The sequence below is a fragment of the Eretmochelys imbricata genome, chromosome 9 (assembly GCF_965152235.1).
Source record: "Eretmochelys imbricata isolate rEreImb1 chromosome 9, rEreImb1.hap1, whole genome shotgun sequence".
In the NCBI taxonomy this organism is placed as follows: domain Eukaryota; kingdom Metazoa; phylum Chordata; order Testudines; family Cheloniidae; genus Eretmochelys; species Eretmochelys imbricata.
In genome coordinates, this window is record NC_135580.1 from 19,542,400 (window position 1) to 19,569,354 (window position 26,955).

The 26,955-nt window shown below is 41.3% G+C and overlaps 1 protein-coding gene across 1 annotated transcript in view; it reads left to right on the forward strand.

The window, feature by feature from the left end:
- Positions 1-1,540: 1,540 nt before the first annotated feature.
- The window catches only part of SI (sucrase-isomaltase), a 139,503-nt gene continuing 114,088 nt past the window's right edge, over positions 1,541-26,955 (forward strand). Inside the window, 8 exon segments of the mRNA XM_077826868.1 lie at positions 1,541-1,658; positions 3,607-3,680; positions 8,327-8,447; positions 9,772-9,881; positions 12,067-12,218; positions 21,262-21,433; positions 25,539-25,638; positions 26,378-26,490. Of these exon segments, the coding sequence (XP_077682994.1) occupies positions 1,541-1,658; positions 3,607-3,680; positions 8,327-8,447; positions 9,772-9,881; positions 12,067-12,218; positions 21,262-21,433; positions 25,539-25,638; positions 26,378-26,490 (960 nt within the window).

A 26,955-nucleotide genomic window follows, 5' to 3' on the forward strand; every position in this document is an offset into this window, starting at 1 on the left:
TGCTGGTATATTGATCTGGAGGTTGCAGATGTTTTAATGAGTTTATTGCTGGCATACAGTTAAACATTAATGGTACCATGTTGTTCTTCACATGAGATTGAGCAGTTGGCTGTGCAGCCTGAATATTTCAACAGTAAGCCCTGGTCCACACTATAGAGTTAGGTTGAAGTGGGGCAGCTTACATTATCTAACTTTGTAAGTGTCTATACTAAAATGCAGCTCCCACTGATGTAACTCACTCAGTACACTGACTTAATAACTCCATCTTCATGACAGACGGAGCGCTTAAGTCAATGTGGTTAAGTAGACTCAGTGTCAGTGTAGACCCTACATCAACTGTTGTTGCTTTTCAGAAGCCATCCCTCAATGCCCCACACTGACAGGGAAATCGTTGCAAGTGCTTCTGGTGAGGATGCGCATCACCAATACAAGCAGCATAGTGTGGACATGCAAAAGCAGTTTAACTACTGTGGTGACTGTACATTAATTTTGTAATATTGACTTGCCCTAACCGTTTGTCAATTATAGCACTTTTCCTAACTTTACCAAGTGGGCTCTCTGTCGCTCTGGGTATCTTGTCAGATCAGCTGGTACAGTCACCCGTGCAAATCACATGCTAAAAGATCAGCTATGCATACTAAAATATTAATACAAATTCTATAGATAATCATTTTGAATATTGCATACATCTGTGTCAATAGGGCATGCCTTGCTCTGCTAGTGTGGACTGTAGTAAAGAAAAATTTGAACATAGAAACTGAGTCACACAAGGGAAATGCATGAATTTTATACAGCAATTTTGCCTATAACCCCACCCACATTATCTGCTTTTGGTATTACAAGCTCATCTCTCTGTCCTTCTCAGTGTGCTACACCAATTTAAAATGACAGTAGTCAGTTCTGCCTTCTCAGAATTACACCACTTAAGTAATTACACCAGCTTAATTCGCAACAGTTTCCCCTGACTTACTGATCTGTAACTTACACCACCATTTATGTCACCATTGATCCATAGTATATTTATAATTTCCACTATACATGGAAATATATAATAGAGCTCTTCAACATTTTTTGTCAATTTTTTTGGCAAAATACACCCTGACAACTTTTACAAGAAAACTTCACATTTTGTGGAAATATTGGGCAGTCTTTGTCCCTTCTTCCACACCCAAAACTGAAAACCAAAATTTGGGGCATTTTGTTTGTTGAAAACTTTAAACAAAAAAAAAAGTTCCTGGAAAGTTCAAGGAAAAACTGAAAAGTGTCATGGAAAAATTTGAATAAAATTATTTTTTTTTGTTTCCCAGAAGTTTGTCACAGACAATTTAAATACACTTCCCAACCAGCTTTAGTAACTTACTCTGTTTAATCGAATCTGAACATCAGAATATTACACTTTGTGAGGTGTGGTTGTATTTTAACTTCTTTGGGCAAAGGATTCATTCTTAAAGCAAATATTTGCTAGATATTTACTAAAAAGCACATTCCTGAAACTTTTTTTATGTATTTATTTTTTACAATGGTGTTTATCCGTGGCTAGATGGGGAAGAAGAAGTTCAGCGGATTAGAGCTCTCCCTGATTGTCCTATTTTGTTTGGTGGTGATTGTAGCCTGCATTCTGGTGGCACTTTTAGCAACAGGACAACCTGGACTCCAAGGTAACAGTTATTATTTATCATGATTATTGTAGAACTCAAAGGTCAATCCAAGAATAGTCCCTGAATTTGAATTGCTCGAAGAGGGAATGTATTAGATTTGATTAACAAAATGAACCATGGCATTGACTCTTAGTCTAATCAATGCCCACTGAAGTTGATAGGAGTCTTTCTAGAGGACGATGGATCAGGCTTATAGACAAAATTCAAGCATGAGAGCATGTAACACTCCATGTGTTTATATGGTGTCCTTCACAAAATCAATTCTTTTGTGTATAGATGGTAAACTCTTTGAGATATAGACTGCATCTCCCTGTGTATTGGTAGTGTCTAGCACAATGGGGCCCTGATGCTGACGAAGCACAGTGGTTTCTCCCTTTTTATAGATAATGTTAATATTTATAATGAGTAAAAAAACTAGAAAGATTAAGAATTTGAAGCAGTTGAAAGTAAATGCAACTTCTATCGTTCCAATACCTGCACTGTGTATTTCTTTAAGTTACTTTTTTAATGAAGAAAGTGGAATTTCAATATTTTGATTAACAACTAATAGCTGTCCAAAAGAGAGAAAAAATTTAAGAGCTCTTCATATGTTATGTCAGCGAACAACTCCATGGAATCGCTCCAGCTGATATACTATGTATGTATAATATGTACTGTGTAGAAATGAAAGACTTCAAAGATTTTGACCCGTTCGATAACTGTATTGATAAGATGCATTAATATCTTATCAGATGATTAAATATAGTTTGGTCCTTTGATTTAAGTCTCCCCATGTTTTATACTTTTAATTAATTAGTTATACCATTTAGAATGGCTTGTAAACTCTAATTTGTAACTAAATGCAAACTGATTTATTTTTTCAGTGAGATTCTGTTGTGTGGAAGAAAATATCATAAAAGACAAGAGTTTTCTTTTAATGAATCAATAAATTAGAAGAAAATTTGGTTTAGAGTTAGGCTAGCATACAGAGCCAAATGTGCAAGGAGCCTCCGTTTTGACATGGCCACATTTTGCATGCATCCTCAGTTGCATGTGAAGACTGGGTAATCAAGCCCACAGTTTGTGCATGCAAATGGCAGTGTGTATAAAAGGAAGTGATAAATTCTAACACAAAGTGAATGTGCTCAGGTATTGGGAGTACAGCTGCTTGTGGCGGCAGATACTTGCATTTATTTGTATCAGCTTTTGGACGTGAACATATCAACCTGACATAGCAGTTAAAACAAACAGACAAAACCCCACTGTATAAGGCTCAAGTTGGAATAATATTTGTAGGCCTCAGTTTGGAACTTAATTAACTAACTAAATAAACTGAAAAAAGGCTACAACTTCCAATGGGCACATGCAACGCCCCTTATGATACCATCTGGCAATGGAGGCTCTTGGACTTCTCAAGTTCACTAGTGACTAGAGCCCCACAAATTTAATTATAAAAGTATTCATGGAACACCTTCATATCCCTGGGATATTTGTGTCTCTGAGGATGCCCAAACTCTGGATACTGTGGAAGAAAGCATATACAGGGTAGGAAGCACATATAATAGCAGCAGAACAATATCATGAACATGGAGCAAAAGTCTCTCTATTTTTAATACCTGGTGAATTTTAAATGAAGCAATGTGTGATAAAGGCTACAGGAGTTCTTTGAAACTTTATCACATTCTGCATCTTTATTTTCTGCCATAACATTTAAAAAAGTTGGGTATGCCTAGGAAGAATTCTGTGCTGTCTTGCGTCTTGTGTAGTTATATATACCTGAGAGAAGTAGGTCCCAAAATGATTACATCAGAATGGCAGTGTTTTATGCCTACTTTGCTTAGAGGTACATGTTTGCACAAGTTTGACGGTACTGGGGAATCAGGCCTTTAGATTTAAATTATTTAAAAATGTAATTAAGCTATTTCTATAATTCAGCACTATTAATAATAATCCATTCATTTTTTAACAGACTTTTCTCCAGACTGTCCAGCAGTAAACGTCGCAGAGAGAATTGACTGCATTCCAGATCGAGTGGCAACAAAGGTCTGAAACACATACATGAGGTTAATTAGAAAATGGGCCAAAAACAATGAAACGTGAGATTTGACTATAAAAACAACCTTGTGGACACAAGGAAAACTCAAGCCTGTAATCTGGGAGCTGTAGGATGGGATTTTCCAAAGCTCTCAGTGCTGGCTTACCTCTGTTCCCTTTGACATCTGGGAGTTTTGCTACTGATGTCAGTGAGAGCAAAGGTAGATCCACACTGGGTGCTTTGGAAAATCTCACCCGTAATATATAATACAACCTTGCTCTGCTGAAACCATTCCTTCCTTCATTATCTAAAATTCACATATTAACATTTATAATGGCACAGTCCCTGGATAGGCTGCCGCACCTTAAACCCTCTTCCAGTTCCCCTCCCCCTGAGTGCAACCTTTTCAAATGGCAGGCTTGTGTCTTCACTTCTCTTTGGGGTGGGATCCCACAATCACACCACTCTCCAACCCCTGTTTGCCAACTGTGATACCTAGAAAGCCCAGTGGACTTGGCACTAGCAAGAGATCCCCTTCAGGAGCCTGTAATCAGTAGCAATATGCAGTGTTACAGAAACAGCTTCTCCAAAACAAAGCATGATTTGTTTTGCCAGTGCTCACACAAAGGGTATTAAGATAACACAGACCTACATGCATACCGTCTTACCTACTCTTGACATTCCTCTCCAGCCCCCAGCTAGACTTGATTTAGCCTTGGTATCTCCTATTCTCTTGGGGGCCAAGTTACAGCCTGGTTGCTGCAGACCCTGGCGCTTAGTCAATCTGAGTCAGCTTTTGTAGCAGCTGACAACTTCCCCCCACCCCCTCTGTAAAGCAGATCTTTTCACAGATCAGGGTCTTTTGATCATCTCCTTCTCACCGTCACCTGATTGGAACTGAGGAGTTCAGGTTGATATTTCAGGGCTATAAACCAGGCTAATGTGATTTGAGGGGAAGCTCCTTATCTAGGCCATTGTTTTACCCTTCCTGCCTATCTCTTTGACCACCCCCTTTGATTTGCCCTGCATTCAAGCAGGGTAGGATCACACAGATACACTGAGGGGCATCTGAAATTTATCAAAGGTGATGCAAATATTTTCCACTGCTCCACAAGCTACATATGAGATTTCTGAATCTGAATCCTTCCCATGTCATCAGATATCACTCAGAGCATGAATAAGGCTTTCCCTCCCTGTTTATTATGCTGCTTGCCAGAATGGTTACCTTGTTTTTCCTATAACCTAGCTTCTTTACAAGAATAGGTTGTTGACCTGTCACTGAACCCCCAACCTGGAGGATCAATGGACTGCTTTTCATCTAGTACCTACTTTTTGACCTATCTTCCCGCCCCCCCTAGCTCAGTCATTGGAACATAGCAGTCTTCCTACTGTGTCAAGGTGCAGTCCCTAGGGCAGAATATTAACATCTGATTAACTATTAATCTTCTCAAGATGCATCAGATCTGCATCTTGTGTGCCACAGTTTGCTTCCATATCAAGTTTTTAGTCTCAATCTCTCTCTCTCTCTCTCTCTCTTTTCAGATGAGCACAGAGACCTTCCTGGTTAAGAATCTACTTAGATACTTTTCTTATCCAATGGAAATATTGTCATTTCAGTTTTTCTATCCTTGCCCTTAAACTCATGACTTTCACTTTTATTCCTCTTTAAATGATATGTTCTTTTCAGATAGAAGCTGGTGATTTGTATTTTCCTTCCCCCTGCCCCATCCAGTGGGATTTTTTTTGTATGTGATGGCTAATTGCAGCCATTTAAAAAAATAATCAAAATATCACTAACTTGAGAAAAGGAGTACTTGTGGCACCTTAGAGACGAACAAATTTATTTGAGCACAAACTTTCGTGAGCTACAGCTCACTTCATCGGATGCATGAAAGCTTCACGAAAGCTTGTGCTCAAATAAATTGATTAGTCTCTAAGGTGCCACAAGTACTCCTTTTCTTTTTGCAAATACAGACTAACACGGCTAACATGAGAGAATTCCCTGATGAGTTCCAAAGTTCACAGTTGCTAATGCTCTTGGTATTTGATAGCTTGTATTATGCTATATGGTTCAATAATATCCCGCAGGTAAACATATTGTACTCCCCTGTTCTTTCACTGGGAACAAATTGGTTTCCTATCTTGCTCAAGAAGTAGGGCACAATATAGGTGCAGTCATGCAGATTACTTGAATCTTTAAGTGGTACCTTTGATCTAATCTTCCCATGTTAAATGGTGCACTCATCCTTCAGTAGGAGATGAATGCATGCATGCAAGCAACACTTTGTTTACTGAGAGTCCCATGGTAAGTCTAGGGTTCTATTTTTTCCCCACTGTGATTAGAAGGCTCTGTTTGAAAACTAAATAGAAAGGATTTGAAAGGTGAGAACCAATGCTGAGCCAAAAATTTGGATGATTATGTTGTATATGTGATCCTTAGGCTTCTCTAAGGTACAGCAATTTTTTGATCTAATATCCTTTTAAATATCTCTAAAACTGGTAATAATAACAATATCAGAACAATTCATTTATTTTTCTATAGTACCCTAAAATGAAGTATCAGCAATAGTGTTGAATCAAATTTTTTGTATGAGAAATGTCTTATAAGGAAAGTGGCCTTAAAAGAAGGGATATGGATTAAAAAAATTTCAGTCCACACCCTTGAGCGACTGTGCAGACAGCACTATGTTGATGGGAGAGCTTCTTCTGTCGACACAGTTACAACTCTCAGGGAGGTGGAAGTACCTATGCTGATGGGAGAAGCTCTCCCATCGGCATAAGTTGCGTCTTCACTAAGCGCTCCAGGGGACAAGCGCTTAGTCGGTAACTGCACTTAAGTGAAGCAAGCTCAGGGAGAGGTTGAAAACCAACAGAGCAATTTAGATTCAGAGATGAATGGGAAGCCAGCAAAAGCAATGGAGCACTTGGTGATATAAACTCTGTTATATGGAATCAGGTCTACCTATCATAATGTTGCTGAACTCTGCAGTGACAGCTGAAAAGTATTCTAAAGGGATTTGTTAGATCTGGCTGGAAAACAGAAAACCACTTTCATAAAATGGTTTCCATTTTATTTAATTGAAATTTCATTTTTGTCAACAGAAAAGGAGGACTTGTGGCACCTTAGAGACCAACCAATTTATTTGAGCATAAGCTTTCGTGAGCTACAGCTCACTTCATCGGATACTGTATGTATGCATCCGATGAAGTGAGCTGTAGCTCACGAAAGCTTATGCTCAAATAAATTGGTTAGTCTCTAAGGTGCCACAAGTCCTCCTTTTCTTTTTGCAAATACAGACTAACACGGCTGTTACTCTGAAACCTGTCATTTTTGTCAACGTTTTTTCACCAGCTCTAGGATCTGTTAGGGTAGATGGGCTGTCTAATTCTGCTACTAATTTTCACTGATATTAGTTTAAAATATCAGTAGTGCACATGACCCAAGTGGTCAGTTACATCCGTACTGAGAAAAAATATGTAGACATCAGAAACAAAATGAAGTTACCCAAAACTGCTTTTACTTACAAATGTATAGCGCTGGCCAGGCAATCTGTAAAGAAATTTATTTCTAACAGAAAAGCTATTCAGGCTAACATGCACACAGAGCTAGAGTATATGTTTATGTCACTGCATTTTATTTTTAGTCAAATGAAAACATTACTTCACTGAGGGTTTTGGGTTAACCTGAAACATTTGTATTTTAATTCAGCTACCAAACTGAAAAATTGGTTATTCACACAACTCTACTCATGATTCAGATCAAAGAAACAGAGTTACAGACTTATTAGTTCACAATTTACTATATGATGTGGGCTGATTCCTATCCACCCACATCTTACATGTTTCTTGTTCTGTTTCTTCGAGAGTTTGTGTGTGATTGGTCCATGAACAGATGAGAAAATTTGTCAATTGCCAGAATTATTTGTACATTTTTTTAATTTTGGAAAGAAACATTACATTAATGGAAGGCAGATGAACAGTGAAATATTGTGGAATGAGTATTTCCTCATTTATGCTGATACCACTGTATTATTTAGCACAAATTTAACAACAGAAAGTGTTATGTTTATGTGAACTCTCCATTTAAAAAGTACAAGTCTTCCATATTAAACTATCAGTGGGGAAAGGTCAAGAAGGTTTGGAGTTTAGTTTTGGTACAGAAGTGCATGCAGATGTTTTGATACTTATCTAAACCATGAGTGAAACTATTGGATCTTCCTAAATGGGCTAGAAATCTGATTTAAAAAAAGCTTTCTTGACGTATTTCAGTATGTTCACTTCTGGTCCCAGCTAAAATTCGGAAATAAATACAAAAAATCATAAAAAAAAAAAAATAGTATCCAAACATTTCAGAACCTTAAAAAAGTCTCCCTTGCAATGTGGTTCTCAGAATGGGTGAAGAGTCAGACTTCCTAGTTTTTCCTGAACTAATTCACTCATTTTTACCTTGGATCTAGAAAAGCCATTCTTTGCTTCTATCATGTTCTTATACAGTCAAACAACTATTGATTTCCCCAAAGAGGAGTGCTTGTGAATGGTATAACAAAATTTGCTGGTATTTGAAATACACATCATGCATGATTTTCATCTAGATGGTTATTTGGTGCTAATTGGTGCTGTTAATATAATCAAGTTCTCCTTGCCTTTGAAACAGAGCTTATGTACACTGCGTGGCTGTTGCTGGAATCCACAAGATGAAACACACATACCCTGGTGCTTCTTCTCCAAGAGTCATGGGTATCAAGTAGAGGGAGGTGTGAAGCAAACAGATACAGGTAGGTAGCAAGCTGTGCTCAAGCAGTAAAGTACATCCTTGGTGTCCAAGTTACTGTTAATGTATACTCTTTAACAATATTCTCTTTATATAAAGTTTTCCCCCATTGATGTGATACATTTCCAAAAAATCTGGTATTTTTGTTGCAGTGGCTGGGGCTGATCTCTGCCTGCTCTTTGATCTATCTTGAATTGTGTCATAATAACTCTGATTACTATCCACCTTGGAGGTTCGGTTCCAAAAAATAAGGGATGTGTAAAACATTAGAATGTGTATTTATTTATAAATAACAAATGTAATGGCACCATCAAGGTGTTCATGTAGCCCATTATGCTTGTCTATATCAGTTACCTGCATCATGCAGAGGTTAGAAGTACCTACCAAGGCAGAATCAAGCTGGCGAAGGATACTTGCCATCTACCCAGAGCAGGGGGAAATGTGAAGCAGATTGTGTCCTGTTCCTTGGGCACTGCAATGACACATAGCCCCATGCCCAGGGTTTGTGGCAAAGCCATAATTTAGCCCTGAGTAACTTCATGACATGGTGGAAACCCTTGTCCTTTCTTGCCCAATCCCCTTCACTTGTTACTCTCACTTGCTGCATCATGGGTAAAGTTAAATAGAAAGCTCCCTGGAGGAGGGGCCATCTAAAGGCTATCTCTTTGCATTTGTGCTGTAAAGTTCCATGCACCCTTTTGAGGTCTATATAAATATTTTTATATATGAACCTACCATGTAGATCTTTATAGTAATGTAATGATTTTTATAGTAAGACTTTTCAAAGGATGCACACCAAATGCATTAATCCTTAAGGATTCTATAGCAACTGTGAGATGTAGATCTCCTTTATGATAAAAGGTTTAGAAATCCTGACCCAAGAAAAGTTTAAAACAAAAACAACAACAACAAAAACTAGGCATGTTTAGTCTTGAGAAAAGAAGATTGGATGGAGGTGGGAGGGACCTGGTAAGTCTTCAAATACATTAAGGCCTGTTACAAAAGAAGACTGTGATCAATCATTCTCCATGTCCACTGAAGGTAGGACAAGAAGTATTGGGTTTAATCTGCAGCAAGAGAGATGTAGGTTAAATATTGGGTAAAAAACTTTCTAACTGTAAGGATAGTTAAGCACTGGAATAAGCTTCCAAGGGAGGTTGTGGAATCCCCATCATTGGAGGTTTTGAAGAACAGGCTAGCAAAGCACTGGAGAGTGAGGGTCTTGGTATCCTTGGCCCTGCTTCAGGACACTTCTAGATTTACATTTCTGTGATTCCATGGTGCAATAAAGCAACAATATAATATATATATATTTTTTTCTTGTTAAGGTTTTATGGCTAAGTTAAAGAGGCTGCCTTCACCTTCCCTATTTGGAAATGATATTAACACTGTCCAGCTCACGGGAGAATATCAGACAACAAATCGCTTCCGGTTCAAGGTTACATTGTTTCTTATGCTGTTTAAGATTAGTGTTTTACACTGCTTCATAACACTGGAGAAGTGAATGGCAGAGGAGATTGGTAGTGTTTCCTTTTCTCTCCAGTCTCTGCGTGTTCTAATTCATCCTGAAGACTGTCAAACTGCTTTCCAGAATCATGCTCTAGCTGTTTTGCAGCACACCACAACACTACAGCAATGTGGGAGAGGTAGTAAATAACAATACCATATCCAATTGGAATCTGAATAGTTAGGATTATTAGCCAAGTCTGTTTGACCAGGGCAGGGAAATTGACACTCTTACCCCCACTCTCCCCAGAGGCACCAGCTTCCTCATTTCCCCTGGGGTGCTCGACCCCTACCCCGCCCCAGGCCCAGCTGCCCCTCCACCCTTCCCCCAAGGCCCCACTCCAGCCCTGCCTCTTCCCGCTCCCACTCCTCCCTGCCCCCTCTTCCTGCCCTGTTCCGCCCCCTTCCTCAAGCGCACCCCGCCCTCACTCCGACTTCTCCCCCACATCGCTGGGAAGCGCTGTGAGGCAGGGGTAGGAGCTGATCCGCGGGGCCAACAGTGGGTGCTGAGCACCCACTATTTTTTTCCGCATGGGTGCTCTGGGGCCAGAGCACCCAGGGAGTCAGTGCCTATGCCCCCCATTCCCCTCCCAAAAAAGCACGGGATCTATAGTCATCAAAAGTCCTCTGCTGCTTTGTTTTTCCATCTCATTTGAAATGAAGAACTGGGTAGTGGCTCAAAAACAAATGTCTGAGAAATACTGCTATAAACTCCCCATTATTCCTAAATAAAAATTCCAGTGGTGTTAAGATTAAATACAGTCTAAGAGTAAATATAAATATGATAACAACTGCATCATCTTCGGCTGTATAGGGTCAAGTCTGGTTAGTATTTAGAGGGGAGACCTCCAAAGAAAAATTGGGGAACTATAGTAAGCATTGTTGCTTATTCAGTGTTTAGCCCCTTATTCTGAAAGTCAGTACTGAACCAATTCCCCAACCAGCCAATGAGTTTCTAGAAGTGCCATCTTTTGGATGAGATATTGAATCCAATTCTTTATTACTTGTAGTCATTAAAGATCCCATGGCACCTTTCAAATACTAAGGAACATTAGCCATGTAGTCTTAGACAAATTTCTGGTAAAGTTCCCTTTTTAGTTTCAATCAAATACAAGCCATTTTTAATTTTTTGTCCTAACAATTGCAGACCTCCACCAACACTAGGGTTTCCAGAGCATTCTAGAGGTCTGCAGGGAAAATCCATCAGCCTATGTGGAAAACTGGCTCTGACTGGCTGCCTTTCCCACTCCTCCCACCTCTTGGGGAAGCAATTAGAGGTGGCAGTTAGAGCTCTCCCACATCCCCGCAGGAGTTGTGAGAGGTTTGGGGGTAGCAGAGGAGAGGGAGCTGCTGATACCATTTTTACAAGAGGGGAACTGGGAACAGAATGAGCTCAGCAGCTTATGGCATCTCTGCTCCCTCCACTCCTCCCTTCCTGTGAAAAATGGCTTGGCTCCCTTCTGCTCCTATCTCCTCTCTCCTCTTCACTGCAACTCCAGGCCTAGGAAAAGGGTGAAGAGCGCCCGGTGCTGTGCCACCCTCCTGCTTCCCACTTGGGCCTAAGAGGAAGATGAAGAGCCCCTCAGGTTGTGTTTCCCCCGCAGGTTGAAGCGGGGGTTTAAGATCCCCTGGGGGGCTTCAGGGAAACACATGTGCTAGGAGGCAATATGTGGGACTGGAGTGGAGCAGAGTTGATATAGGGCTGGGGAGCACAAACCTAATTGGTTTGGGGCTGGGGGCACAAATATAACTGATTTGGGGCTGATGGGGCCAGAATTAATTAATATGGAGCTGGAAGGCACTGGACGGATGGTAAGGTACTAGGGGTACACAATTAATTGATGGGGGGCTGTGGCACAGGCACATAGAGGGCTAGCGGCAGGATAGGGTGACCTTACATCCCATTTGGGCCGGAGCAGTCCCTTTTTAAAGCCCTGTCTCGGCCGTCCCGACTTTTTTTTCAAAAGGAGGCATTTGTCCCGTTTGCTCTTGCTGACTTGATCGGTTGATATAGTTAGTTCAATACATATTGTGATTCAGGAAAATGTTCTAGTAGATAAGTAGAAGTTAATTTTTGGACCTCTAATAATTTAAATGTAACTGTTTAATCTGTGCAGATCACTGATCCTAATAAAAAAAGATTTGAAGTTCCTCATGAGAATGTAGAAGCTTTTGGTGGATCCGCAGCCTCCAATTTAAAGTATAAAGTCGATATAATTCAGAACCCTTTTGGTATCACTGTGATGAGAATGAGCAGCGGCACAATGCTGTAAGTAATTTTTGTGCTTTTTATAGATAACACTACAATAGGTGTTCACCCTGAATGCTCAAATCATGTAATAAAATAATACCTGTTAGAGATGGAATGAAGACTCCAATTAGGCCATCTAGTCTGTTTCTCTGCCACTCTAGGTTTGTTCCTTGTTTGTAGTACTACTTTGTCCAGTTTAGCTAAGGATCAGATGTGCAGATAAGGAGGTGTGAGGTCTTTGGTCAAAAATACCCACATAACTGCACATTGCTGACCTTTGTGGGCATAATTACATTCAATTATACACACAATCTGTGTACTCAGTCTAGTGATTTGCATGGGCAAATGTAATCATGTACTTTTGCATAGTGATTTCAAGCCTTTCTTCGAGAGATGTAGCTATATTTTCCACATTTACCTTTTTTATGTTGTTTTTAAATCCAGCCGAAGAATTTTCAGATTTGACCACAAGCTTGAACCAGGAAATATAGGAACAATTATATGCAACTTCCCAAGTTGCAGCTAGCATAACTTTTTGGACTATATTATGTGGCTGGACATTGTTGTCCTGCTTTTGGAGTAACACCCTTGAGCTCTTGCCAGAGACAATTAAGAACAGATTCAGCAGTACAAGGAAATCATACCTATCTGATGGGAGGCCTTTAGAAGGGGAAGGGGACAGGTGCATCTTTTATCCCTGGTTGTTCAAAGGGAGATGGCTGGAAGACTCTTGCCTACAAATGCCAGAGTGTGCAGGACCGGTAATGAAATCTATTATTTCTTGGGGCAAAGCACCAATTTTTGTTAACTGACCGATCAAATAATTCTGTAACGGAGATCAGCCTAGGAGATATCCTGAGGGCTTATCTACACTTAACATGCTGCAGTGGCATCGCTCTAGCACCTCAGTGAAGATGCTACCTAGGCTGATGGGAGGGCTTCTCCTGTTGGCGTAGGTAATCCACCTCCCTGAGAGGTGGAAGGTAAATCAGTGGGAGAATTTTGACCTAGTGCTGTGCACACCGAAGGTTAGGTCAATTTAACTGTGTCGTTTGGGGTGTGGAATTTTCACACCCCAGAGTGATGTAGTTATATTGACCTAATTCCTAGTGTAGACTAGGCCTGAGATCCATTTAAAATTTCTCTCCTGGCTGACATTAAGCCAGGCAGTGAAGAAGCTTCCTGCCACTTCAGGACATAGGGTTGTAATCTGAATGGATGGAGTCATAGGGACAGGGGTAGGACTGGGTAAGCGGGTAATGCTGGTTTAAGGAAGCATCCCCTTATTACAGGGTGTTTTCTTAGTATTGCAAAGGCTAGCAGACATGATGGCTTTTTCTGGCTAGACAAGAGTCCTAGCTTGGATACCATGGTGATGAGGGCTGTATCTATAAAGAGTAAGGATTCCTCAAATCTCTTTAAAAATAGATGTAAGTTTATTGGCCAGACAGTTAAAGTCTCTTATGTCTGTTTGCATGCATCTGTAACCATTGTGGTCTCTGTCCTCAGGGAATTACATATACTAATTACTTGCTTGGGCCCCAATCACTAAGGCATGTGGTTTGGTTTAAGTATGTGAGTTATTCAGCTGGCTTCAGCGGAGACTATTCGTGCTTCATTTTAAGCACATGCTGAAGTGCTTTGCTTGGACCCAGGGCCTGGTCGGACCCAAAGGAGACAAGGAAGTGTAGAGGGCCCTGCGACATTCCACATCAAGCTACAGAGCAGGCTTCCACAGTGGAGTGAGAATTTCTTTTGAACACAAAGCCAGGGGAGAGGGATTTTAAAAAAAAAGAGAGAGAGAAAATCCGGCCTTCATTATCTGTCATAATGAAGCAAAAAAAGGGCAGAAACACATTTTGTTTCCTTTTCAGGTCATCTTCAAAGTGTCAGACAGAGGATGACACATCTTCACTGCCTTTTGTGTTAGCTGATATTCAGTTAATCTTTAACAATTTTGAGTTGTTTAAAGGCAAATTAAGGGGTGTGAGGGGGAGATGGAAGATGCAGAATTCTAAGTAGTGATGCAACACAGCCTGGATATTTCAGAGGAAGCTGTGAGTGCAGGAGCTGGAATTGTGCAACCAGCAAAAGCAGGAAATGTACTACAAAATATAATATTCATGAGAACATAACGGACCTCAAAAGTTCCAGTTATATCATCAGAAGGAATTAAAGGGATCGGTTTACATTTTGAGAGGTTCATTCAATTTATAAACTCTTTCTAGAGTTTTCTGGTTCAACAGTGTTACTCATTTGCTCAGAGTAATATTTTGTCCAATATGTGAAAGGTTCAGGCCCTGAATCATGCAACTTCCACAGGCAAAACTCCCAGTCAGGAAAAGAATTTTGTTCTGTAAGGGGGTGCCTCATAAACCTTTGTTTTACATCCACATTAATTTATTTTAGTTCTCATGTATTAATTTGCTTTTTTTTATGTTAAAATATTTCACAGAAGATCTGAACAGAGCCACTAATATTCCTGGGTGCAGCAAAGCTGCGCTTGGTGCAGAACACAAGTGAAGGGCATGAAAAGATGGCCGTAAACTACTTTTGAACTCATGGTCCTGGCAGTGGATTGGCCCCTGGTGTAAATTTCATAGAGTTAAAGGCCAGAAGGGATCACCTAGTCCAGGGGTGGGCAAACTTTTTGGCCCGAGGGCCACATCAGGGTGCAAAACTGTATGGAGGGTCGGGTAGGAAAGGCTGTGCCTCCCCAGACAGCCTTGCTCCCACCCCCATCCACCCCCTCCCACTTCCCACCCTCTGACTGCCCCCCTCAAAACCCCTGACCCATCCAACCCCCCCGTTCCTTGTCCCCTGACTGCTCCCTCCTGGGACCCCATGCCCCAAACTGCCCCCCCCGGGACCCCACCCCCTACCCTACCCCTCCTTCCCTGTCCCCTGACTGTCCCCCTTGACCCCTATCCACACCCCTGCCCCCTGACAGGCCCCCCGGGACTCCCATGCCTATCCAACTGCCCCCTGCTCCCTGTCCCCTAACTGCCCCCCTGGGACCTCCTGCCCCTTATCCAAGCCCCACCCCTCCCCCTTCCATCCCCTTCAATGCAACTCAGAGCAGCAGGAGTTTGCAGCCCCGCTGCCCTGCCGGAGCCAGCTGTGCTGCCCATGTGGTCGCGTGGCTGTGGGAGAGGGAGGACAGCAGGGGAGTGGCCGGGGGCTAGCCTCCCTGGCCAGGAGCTCAAGGGCCAGGCAGGACCATCTCACAGGCCGGATGTGGCCCACGGGCTGTAGTTTGTCCACCTCTGACCTAGTCTGATCTCCTGTATATCACAGGCCATTAAATTTCACCCTGATACCCCTATATTGAGCCCAATAACTTGAGTTAGATGAAGCTGTTGTGTGCCACAGGCAAAGAACAGGACAGACCGAGCTACCACCATTGCCTGAGGCTCCTGCAATTGCAGGGACTGAACTAGGTGAGGTATGCCCAGGTGATTGATGTCTAGACTGCAGAAGTTGGTTAAAAAATGTCCAAGGTTCCTGCCAATCTGTCCTGGGGGAAAATTCCTTCCTGACGCCAAATCCAGCGATCAGTTTGACCCTGAGTATATGAGCAAGACATACCAACCAAGCATCTTAGGCTATATCTACACTACACACCTGTGGCAGTGGCATGTAAAGTATGCATGGCTACATGCTGCAGTAAAAAGCAAGTTGTGTCACACTGCAGCATGTAGATATACGTGTTAGTGATATCATGGGGGCAGGCAATGGGGAAAGATTAGCCTTTCCCCGCTGCCGGAGTCTCTTCCTGTGGCAGGGAACGGTTCCAGCAGAGGGGAAACAGTAGGACACTACTACACTGCTAAAAATAGCAGTGTACATGGAGAGGCATGATTTGGGTGAGTTGAGAGTCATGTAGGATATGTACCACATGTCTTCACTCTACTAGTCTAAGCAGTCAATCACTGTCTACATTGCTATTTATATCCAGGCTAGGGGGGCTACTTGTGTACATCCTCTACATGCCGCCAAAAGAAGCAGGCAGTGTAGATGTACCTTAAGAAAGAGAGGTTTCAGAGTAACAGCCGTGTTAGTCTGTATTCGCAAAAAGAAAAGGAGTACTTGTGGCACCTTAGAGACTAACCAATTTATTTGAGCATGAGCTTTCGTGAGCCACAGCTCACTTCATCAGATGCATACCGTGGAACCTGCAGCAGACTTTATATATACACAGAGAATATGAAACAATACCTCCTCCCACCCCACTGTCCTGCTGGTAATAGCTTATCTAAAGTAATCGTCAGGTTAGGCCATTTCCAGCACAAATCCAGGTTTTCTCACCCTCCACCCCCCCACACAAATTCACTCTCCTGCTGGTGATAGCCCATCCAAAGTGACAACTCTTTACACAATGTGCATGATAATGAAGTTAGGCCATTTCCTGCACAAATCCAGGTTCTCTCACTCCCTCACCCCCCTCCAAAAACCACCCCCATACACACACAAACTCACTCTCCTGCTGGTAATAGCTCATCCAAACTGACCACTCTCCAAGTTTAAATCCAAGTTAAACCAGAACATCTGGGGGGGGGGGGTAGGAAAAAACAAGAGGAAATAGGCTACCTTGCATAATGACTTAGCCATTCCCAGTCTCTATTTAAGCCTAAATTAATAGTATCCAATTTGCAAATGAATTCCAATTCAGCAGTTTCTTGCTGGAGTCTGGATTTGAAGTTTTTTTGTTTTAAGATAGCGACCTTCATGTCTGTGATTGCGTGACCAGAGAGATTGAAGTGTTCTCCGACTGGTTTATGAATGTTATAATTCTTGACATCTGATTTGTGTCCATTTATTCTTTTACGTAGAGACTGTCCAGTTTGACCAATGTACATGGCAGAGGGGCATTGCTGGCACATGATGGCATAAATCACATTGGTGGATGTGCAGGTGAACGAGCCTCTGATAGTGTGGCTGATGTTATTAGGCCCTGTGATGGTGTCCCCTGAATAGATATGTGGGCACAATTGGCAACGGGCTTTGTTGCAAGGATAAGTTCCTGGGTTAGTGGTTCTGTTGTGTGGTATGTGGTTGTTGGTGAGTATTTGCTTCAGGTTGCGGGGCTGTCTGTAGGCAAGGACTGGCCTGTCTCCCAAGATTTGTGAAAGTGTTGGGTCATCCTTTAGGATAGGTTGTAGATCCTTAATAATGCGTTGGAGGGGTTTTAGTTGGGGGCTGAAGGTGACGGCTAGTGGCGTTCTGTTATTTTCTTTGTTAGGCCTGTCCTGTAGCAGGTAACTTCTGGGAACTCTTCTGGCTCTATCAATCTGTTTCTTTACTTCCGCAGGTGGGTATTGTAGTTGTAAGAAAGCTTGACAGAGATCTTGTAGGTGTTTGTCTCTGTCTGAGGGGTTGGAGCAAATGCGGTTGTATCGCAGAGCTTGGCTGTAGACGATGGATCGTGTGGTGTGGTCAGGGTGAAAGCTGGAGGCATGCAGGTAGGAATAGCGGTCAGTAGGTTTCCGGTATAGGGTGGTGTTTATGTGACCATTGTTTATTAGCACTGTAGTGTCCAGGAAGTGGATCTCTTGTGTGGACTGGACCAGGCTGAGGTTGGTGGTGGGATGGAAATTGTTGAAATCATGGTGGAATTCCTCAAGGGCTTCTTTTCCATGGGTCCAGATGATGAAGATGTCATCAATATAGCGCAAGTAGAGTAGGGGCTTTAGGGGACGAGAGCTGAGGAAGCGTTGTTCTAAAGAGAATTCACAGTATCACCTCGGAGCACTGGTCCACCTTGTCTGGCTTCCAGCCTCCAGCTGTGTAGCCTCAGGAGTTCAGGGCAGCTCTAACCTATGCCACCTAATTGTTCGCAAAGGAATCTAGCCATGTCTCCTCTCCCACAACATAACCTCTCTGCTGGGGGTGGGGTGGGGTGATATACAGCTGGCTAAACCAGCCCTATGTCCATAGGTGTGGGAACTAGGAGTGCTGCGGATGCTGCTACAGCCCCTAGCTTGAAGTGGTTTCCGTTATATACAGGGTTTACAGTTTGGTTCAATGGTTCTCAGCACCCCCACTGTAAAAATTGTTCCAGCGCCCCTGCCTATGCCACCGGGGGATTCTCCCATACAGGGAACCTTCATCTGCCCATTTAGGGGAGCTTTCCAGCCCATTTGTGCCACCAGTGAGAGAGGGCAACAGCAGGGGCCGGGAGCCAGCCCAGTGCTTAATAAAATCACATGTGAACCCTGGTAACTGCATATTATGGAATGTGCTTGTTACAAATAGTTTGAAGTTCTGAATTACCAAATTATATTGTTGCTGGGCATCTGCTGTCTAGGAAAAGCTGGTGCTAGTCAACATTGACTAGGTGATATAAAAATGTAGATAAAATGTGTTTAAAAGTTCTTAAGCCTATAAACACATTAAATACTTTGATCCCCCTTATTTTCTGAAAATGAAATTTACTGCCTAACTCTGAAATCCAGTAGTAGTAAGTGTCATGGCTAATGTGCTTATTAAATGAATCAAAGAATGATTACCTGTCAAAAGCTGGGGTTGTTATCAGTTATGAGTTGGGGTTGTTATCAACTCTTCAAATTTAATTCATTGGCTATTAATCTTAAACTATTATTAGTATTGTTTACCCAACTGAGGTTAAAATCCTCCAGAATGATCAATTCACCACTATTAAATGCACAATAGGCGGATTTAATATTCGATGAATGGTTGATGACTGCTTGAATGGGGGCATGGCGGGGGACTGTAAATCTAGTTCAAGGGGATGAGTATGGAAAAATCACATGAATTAAACACTGCTGAAAGACTGCATAAATTGTCTTTCACTGTTTTGTTGCATTTACCATAAATACCCACAAAAGGCAGGAAATTCAGTTACAGCTGACTCCTGTACATGATTATCTAATCACAAACCATTGTTTAAAAAGGGGCAGCTCCTCAGCTGGTGTCAACTGGTGTAAATCCATTGAAATTCCTGGAGCTCAGTTGAGCTACACCAGATGAGGACCTGACTCAATAATTAAAAATAAAAATCTTCTTCTTTGGGGAAGGAGGATAAGGAGGGACCAATACTTGTGACTTGTAATTTACTTTTAAAATAAAAATCATTAGAGCTAGTAACCTAATAACTTCCATCATCTTTCATTACCGTAATAAGTCCCACCAATTAATAATTGAAACTTCATAGGCCAATAACTACCACTATTGTCCAAGACAAAATGCACAAAGCACTGGGCTAGTTCATTAACAGTACATATTTTGTTCCCATGGAATCATTAATATTTATAAAAATCTGTGAATATGTGGACCAGAACCTTACTGAAATCATTAAAGCTATGCCAAATTCCCCCCAGCTAAGGATCTGGTCCACAATGCCCTATATTACTGCACAGTATTGTCATGTTATATATTACTGACAAAATAGGGTAGAGGAAAAAAATAAAAAGATCAAAATGAAAAGAGCCCAAACTCTGTCCATTGTACTGACTTATTTATGCATCATTTATTCTTAATTTCTAATACAAAGTTTAATATTCTAATATTTGAAGTATACAGAGTACTGCTTTAACTATACCAGTATAATTAAAGAACTACCATCACCCTAGTCTGTAAGCACTTATACTGGTATGAATTACTTGACTTTATTCTTTATACTTTATACTCTTTTTATTCCACGCGGAATATAGGGCTGTCACCACTGCCTCTATCTTCAGGCAAGTCTACACTACAAATGCTGCATCAGCACAGCTGCCCTGCTGTGTTGCTGTAGTGCTTTGATGAGGACTCTCCCATAGACTTAGCGACTCCACCTCTGCGAGAGGCAGTTGCTATGTCAGCGGGAAAAGCTCTCCCACTGACCTAGTGCTGTCTACCTGGGTGGTGAAGGTCGGTATAACTCTGTTGCTCAGGGGTGTAGATTTTCACACCCTGAACGATGTAGTTCTACTGAAGTAAGTGTGTAGTGTAGATCTGGCCTTGGATAGTCTCTTGATGTAGTCTTACCTTCTTCCCATGTCATTTTGATAGCTGTCAATTCTGCTTCTTCTGTGCATTTCCATGTTATGCTTGGTCTACCTCATCACCTCTTGCCCTGGGGGTACCCATCCAACGCCTGCCTTGTTAAGTTAGTCAGGCCTTTCCTCAATGTATTTCCAAGCCATCTTCGTTTGTGAGGGATTTTTGGCATCTGATACTAAGGATTTGTCTAAGGCAGCTGTTTATGAAAACTCAGGTCTCCTAGTTTCTGTGCCATGCAGTAAGACAAATTTTACAATGGTGTTAAATATTCAAAGTGGGATGAGCCAGCATCTCTCCTTCTCCCAGAGGTCTCTCGTTTTGCCAGCTATGTCTCAATAGCTCCCCAATATTTTTAATGTTTTAGAAATAAGGATGCAAATTGAATAGCTTAGCCGCTGCTTTGTCCAAAAATCGCGAAGGGATTATGAGAACAGTCTAATGGATTTGGAGCATTTAAATATCAAGGAGCAAAATTCCATTTCATAATCTACCCTGCGTAAGGAGCACACCAGGGAGGGAATTATGACTCTGAGAGCCATAAATCTAACCCTGACCTGCTTCAGATTTGTACCAATAGTGAATCATTTCCCCCTCCATGACAGCATGGCTGCGCTGGCCAGCACAGCGGGGGCAGAACCACAGCTCTGCCCAATTCAGATCTCTGGCTGCTTACTCCATGCTCACCTGTGCAAGAAGGAGAATAGCAGCCCATACAGGTTGCTGTCCCTGTTCTGTACTTGGACCTCCTAGGTACATAGTCCATAGAGGGGAATAGGTTATCTGAACCTCAGTGGGTTAGTCTGTTCCTGGGGCTTGTGGCAAAGCCCCTAGTGATAGCTTATTTAAGACTGTGGTCTGTACTCTTTGTTAAATATTGTTTTTGTTTGTTTGTGTTGTACTAAAAAAGAAAGAGCCCTAGAGGAAAAAAATCATAAAACTGGCAGATAATACATGTGTATTATGGAGACATAGCACATAGCTTTGCCATAGCAGTCCTTCCATGTATCAGTAAGATAATGTGGGGTTTTTTGTTTTGTTTTTTACACTGTTTAATCAGGTTCAATACTAGCATAGGACCACTTCAGTATGCTGACCAGTATTTACAGCTCTCAATCAAACTGCCCACTGGAAACATTTATGGAATCGGAGAACACGTCCACACACAATACCGGCATGATGTTAACTGGAGAACGTGGCCAATCTTTACCAGAGATGCTTTCCCCAATGGAGTAAGGAATGATTAATTTATTATGCTTTGGTCTTAGCAAGTGGTTTCTGAGAATTAAGAGTGATTATGCATTAAACACATTTTAAAATGTTGTTAGTTTTTGCTATCCACGATGGATTGGATATTTCTTAAAAGCCAGTCATTAGCATGGTCTGGTTGAGCTTTTCTTTAAAGACTTGTCAGCCACACAATGCGGTTGCTAAATGCTAGATGTTACTAATTGGAAAAAAAGCCTCACAAAAAAGTTAGAAATATTTTGATTTGTATGTTTATTTGAAATGTTGAGAATCAGTGGGTAAGTTGAGAAACATTAATATGAGTCTTTAGTTTCAACTACTAAACTAAACAGATAACAATATGTTCAAAGAGGTGCTCCGTGCAAATAAAGATGACACATGCATTCTCAGTTTAATGACAACAGAGTTAAGCATATAATAGTAAAGTTTCATTTAGAGGCTGAATCTTTGCAAGGTAAGTCATGGATGTCAACAGCTATTTGTTTCCAGTCCTTATTACTGTCTGCCCTGAATCTTGGTTTCCTGGACACCCATTTTCTAATAAATATAACTGAAGATTCTTGCTAGCAGCTTTGACACCCTCTAGGCTTTGTTCCAAGCTTTATTGACACTTGCACACAAAAGACGAACTGTACTGCACTTTCAGATTCCTGACCCACAATGCCTTATTAACTAAAAGGCTACTGAGTATGAGTGGTGTAAAGTCAGCTGTGCCAGATAAAAGGTTCTGATTCAAAAAAAATGATATTCATTTTCTGATTGTCATTTTTTCTGACCATATATTCCCACACTTAACCTCATCTGCTCTTCTGGGGGTGTAGACATTCATATCTCACTGTGGTGGTGGTGGTGGTGTTTCTTGGTATTTGTTCTCCCTTACCATAAACCTTTGAACAAGGGGAAATGGCTGCAAAGGATTGTAAGCACTCTAGTGAACTATTTGCAAATAAGCAGATAAGGATCAGATAGGTGTTGGTACGTAGACAGATTTTAACCATTATGGATCAACAGAAAAATAACTTATTAATGAAGGACTGCTTACTAATAACAAACATATCTCTTGCCATATATAAAATCTTTTAGGCTTTGTCTACACTGGACTTTTGTCAGTAAAACTTTTGTTGTTCAGGGGTGTGGAAAAAAAGACCCTCAAACGACAGAAGTTTTACCGACGAAAGCACCGGCGTGAACAGCGCTTTGTCTAAACTAATCAATATAACTTTTAATGAAGACCATTCATCATTCTGGCCCAATTCAGCAAAGCTCTGAGGCAGGTGCTTAATTTTAAGCACATGCTTTGCTGAATCAGGGCCTCTATTGAGTATTCAAACCTATCTCTTTGACTACCAGCCTTTAAGGAAAACCTTACCTGTTTGCAATTAGTTCAGATTTTGAAATCTGTGGTCTTGATCCAGCAGTTGTAATTCAGGCAGAGCTCCCAGTTGACTTCAGTGGGAGTTTTGTCTGAGCAAGGAGTGCAAGATTGGGTTGCTATACAGCTAAATTATGGCTGTCCTGCATGAGTATACTAGAGGAGGAGTCAGTGCATAGAATCCTTTCCCCCTCATTGCACGGTACAGGTGGCAGCCATTATTTGGTCACTTAGGCCTCGATCCAGAAAGGGACTTAGGTGTTGCAATGCTGAGCTTTTTAAGCACCTATACATTGCCTATGGAGAGAGGGATGCCTGAGAAGGGGATCCAGAAAAGCTAGCACACTATGTGGGAAGGTGCCTAAGCTATCCAATGGGAGATGCCGATGAGAATGGTGTGTCGTAAGCTCCACCCCTCTCAAAGTTTGCTGCCTATGTTTCCTTGCAGTCAACTGCTGGGAATCTCTCTACTGGAGTTAGGCGCTCTTGTGAGAATGGCTTAGGCTCTAAAAACAGCCTCAGTTCCTGCCTAGCTCCTCACAAAATTATGTGTGTATGTGGGTGTTTATGAGGGAAAGGTGGAAGAGGGAAATAGTGGTCTCCCTATAACTTTTAATTTAGTGGTTAGGGTACTTATCCAAGATATGGGAGCCCCAGTTCAATTCTCCACTGTGCCAAGGGACTGTAGAGTCACACTCACTTTTTCTCTGGCCCAATAAACATTTTAATAGTTATTGAATACAAAATGGAACAACAGAAGATTGAGAGGCCCAAGGCCCACCACAGAATATCGCACTGTCCCAGGGTTAGGGCACTCATCTGAGAGGTAAGAAACTCCTGGCAGAGTGAGGGAATTGAACCATGGTGTCCCACATCCCAGCTCAATGCCCTACCCACTGGACTTAAGGTTATAAATGAGATTGTCTCTTTCTTCTCTTTCCCCATCCCCCTAGCTTTTGTGTGTGTGTGTGGTTAGATGTGCTCTGAGCACATCTATTGAATCGGGCCCCACAGGCAGGCATATCTCCACCTTGTCTGTGAATCACAATAAGGTTTAGGCATGAGAGAGGCATCTGGAAGCTCACTTGAGGTAGTAGTGCATCTGACCACAGGCAGAAACTTAGGTACCTAGGGGATTTCTACAGTGGAAATGTAAATGTAAGTGCCTGGTGAGTTTAGTCACCTAAAGGGTTAGGTGGCAGATGAGAAGGGGTTTTGTAGATCACAATAGTATCTAAATTTGGCCTTAGGCTCCTAAATCCCTTTGTGGATCTGGGCGTAAGGGCCAGATTTCAGAAGGTGTTGAGGCACCTAAAGATGCATATAGGTCCCTAGAAGTTGTTTCAAAAGTACCAGTGGAAGTTAGGGGCCTAGATACTTTTGAAAATATCACTAGGCACCCAACTACCATTAAAAAAATCTGGTCCTAATTCTCAAGCAGAGGCAAGTGAAGGCCAGCCAGTACTGACTGCAGCAACCAGGCCATAGAGAGGGTCTGGAGGTACGTCCATGGCCCCTCTCTCACTGTTCTATAGGGAGTATAGCTACATTGGTGGAACAAATGTAGCAACTGCTTTCTCTAAGTATTATGTAGGACCAGCTCTGAGGCATGCCTGTTCTTCTAGTATGGTGGTTTAATTTCCCAAGGGATTTGGGTGGTGGTCTGAATTATCCTTCACAGGAAGGGAGAAAAGGGGATTTATGACAGACTAATTATGAAGATACGTGTCACAGGACTTCCTGCCCTCACTCTACCTTTCTGCTGCCTTACTTTTTCCATTATCTGTTTCCTTTGGAAGCTGGTCAGCCTTGCGGGAATTAGGTAGGAGGAGCTAATTATACACAGGTGAGGTCTAATTACTACAGACTCACTCTCTTTGTAAACCCACTCAGCAAAACCACTGTGACTCAGTGAAACCACAAGTCTTGATTTTGTTTTGCAAAACCAAAATCAAGGGTATGGCATGTCCCTTTACACATTTCAGTGGCAGATGGATAAATGATTCTGGTTTTGGTTAATCTCTACTAATTCTACAGCCTGCTATTTGCTTCACTTTGATTCTTGGTGGGTGGAGCTGTGGGGCCAGATCTTTACTTGTGTTAACCAGCATAGCTCAATTGAAATCAATGCAATTACAATGATTTCCTTTTCCTGAGGATCTTATCCACAGTGTCGTTTGTGCTGATCATTCTTTTGCAGGAAAGGAGGACGACTATGACAAAGTCTGTTATCAGTTCACAAGTTTTTTTTGTTGCTAACGATAGAAGAAACAAATATTGATAGTCATGTAATTAAAAAGAAACAAAGCTCTCTTATTTTCATTGAATACATATGGATATATGTACGCCCTGAATGGCATGTGAAGTATATTGTCGAGTTGATGTGCACATATAGCTCACAAAAACATTATTGGGATGCATGCATACTTATCAAAAGGTCTGTCATGTCTGTCTACTTATTTTATCTGCATGTTTTAAGCAAACTGTCTGTGTACTGATTTTCCATTTATTGGTGAATAGAAAACATCCCTGTAAAGGAGAAAAATGCAAGAAAATAGGAAATAAAAATATAAGAAAAAATCAGGGGTTTTGTTTGTTTCTTTAGCAGATATGATCAGCAGTTTCAGTTTGAATCTCTCCAGGAAATTTTCAAAATGTATCAATCTGTGTGCCTATTGGGTTTTAATTTTCTTCTTTTCCTTCTCTTTTATTTTAAGGGCACTCATAACTTATATGGAGCTCACACTTTCTTCTTGTGCTTGGAAAATAACAGTGGAGCCTCTTTTGGTGTGTTCTTAATGAACAGTAATGCCATGGGTAAGAAAGACTTCTCTATAACTATTTCTAACTGCTACAGCTTAACATTAAAAAAAAAAAATTATCTGCTGGATTGCTACACAGTGAACCAAAAGTCAGTTGATTTAAAGGTCAGAATCAGGCATGCGTTTTTAGCACAGCTACACGTGTAAAACTTGACAGGAAACTGTGTCTTTAAAAATATCAAGCAGCAGCTATATATAATAATAAAGATAGCAATGTTAAATATACTTAAGGTGAACAATGGCTACTCTACAACTAGCTTTAGGATCACATATAAGGCCCTACTTCCACAATGTATTTGCCTATGGCTGGAGCCCTTTTGAAGAGTATAGTGCTCTGTGCAGGTATCTGCCCATGTGCAATGCATTGCAGGATCAAGGCCTCAATTGGTAATGGACAGGTCATGAAAGGATCATAGTGTTGCTTTTCATTAGATCAACATACACAACTATCCCTGCTTATCAGAACTGTCTAAGTCTTTTGAGAAGATGCATTGAAAATCTCATGAGAAACGGCTTCCTCACTGGCTTTCTAGAGATTCCCTTTTCTTTGCAAAGGCATGTCAAATAAAATAAAATCTGAATATTTCACAACTTCCATTTGGTTTCAAGTGATGATTGAGGTTGTCCTTGTTTTTTTCTGAACTCATTTACTTATCCTTCATGCGAACATTGAATGGATACATTGACTGTTTAGCTAATGTTTAAACTTTCCTCTATAATTCCTTTTCTGACAGAATTTGTTCTCCAGCCTGCCCCAGCAGCAACTTATAGAACAACTGGTGGAATTCTAGATTTTTATGTCTTCTTAGGAGACACTCCAGAGCAAGTTGTTCAAGAGTATGTAAAGGTATGTTTATATCAGATGAGGCAGTACTGTAAATAATGTAGGTGCTGATAGATACACTCTAGCATGATCATAATATATTTAGTCATTTTGTATTTGTTGTGATTATATTGCAATGAAATGTTTCAAAGGATGCTTAAAGGCATGTAACAGTCTGTAAAGAGAGCGCTGCCCTTTGTTCCCTGGCCTTTTTCCCATAGTGTAAAGATTCCATTATCAATGACAAACCGCCAATGCTTCTCTAAACCTTCCGTAATGCTAATAACATTAGCCATTATTTTTATGTGGTTTCCCTTTGTTCAGATCAACATCATTTTCAAGGAATGCTCTTATATAACATAAAATGCCTTTTGAAAACTTAGGGTAGTTGTACTCTCTCATGTCACTCTCAGGATATTAGAGAGGCAAGGTGGGCGAGATAATATCACCTTGTCCCTTTTGAAAACTTACTGAGGCAGTATAGCCTAG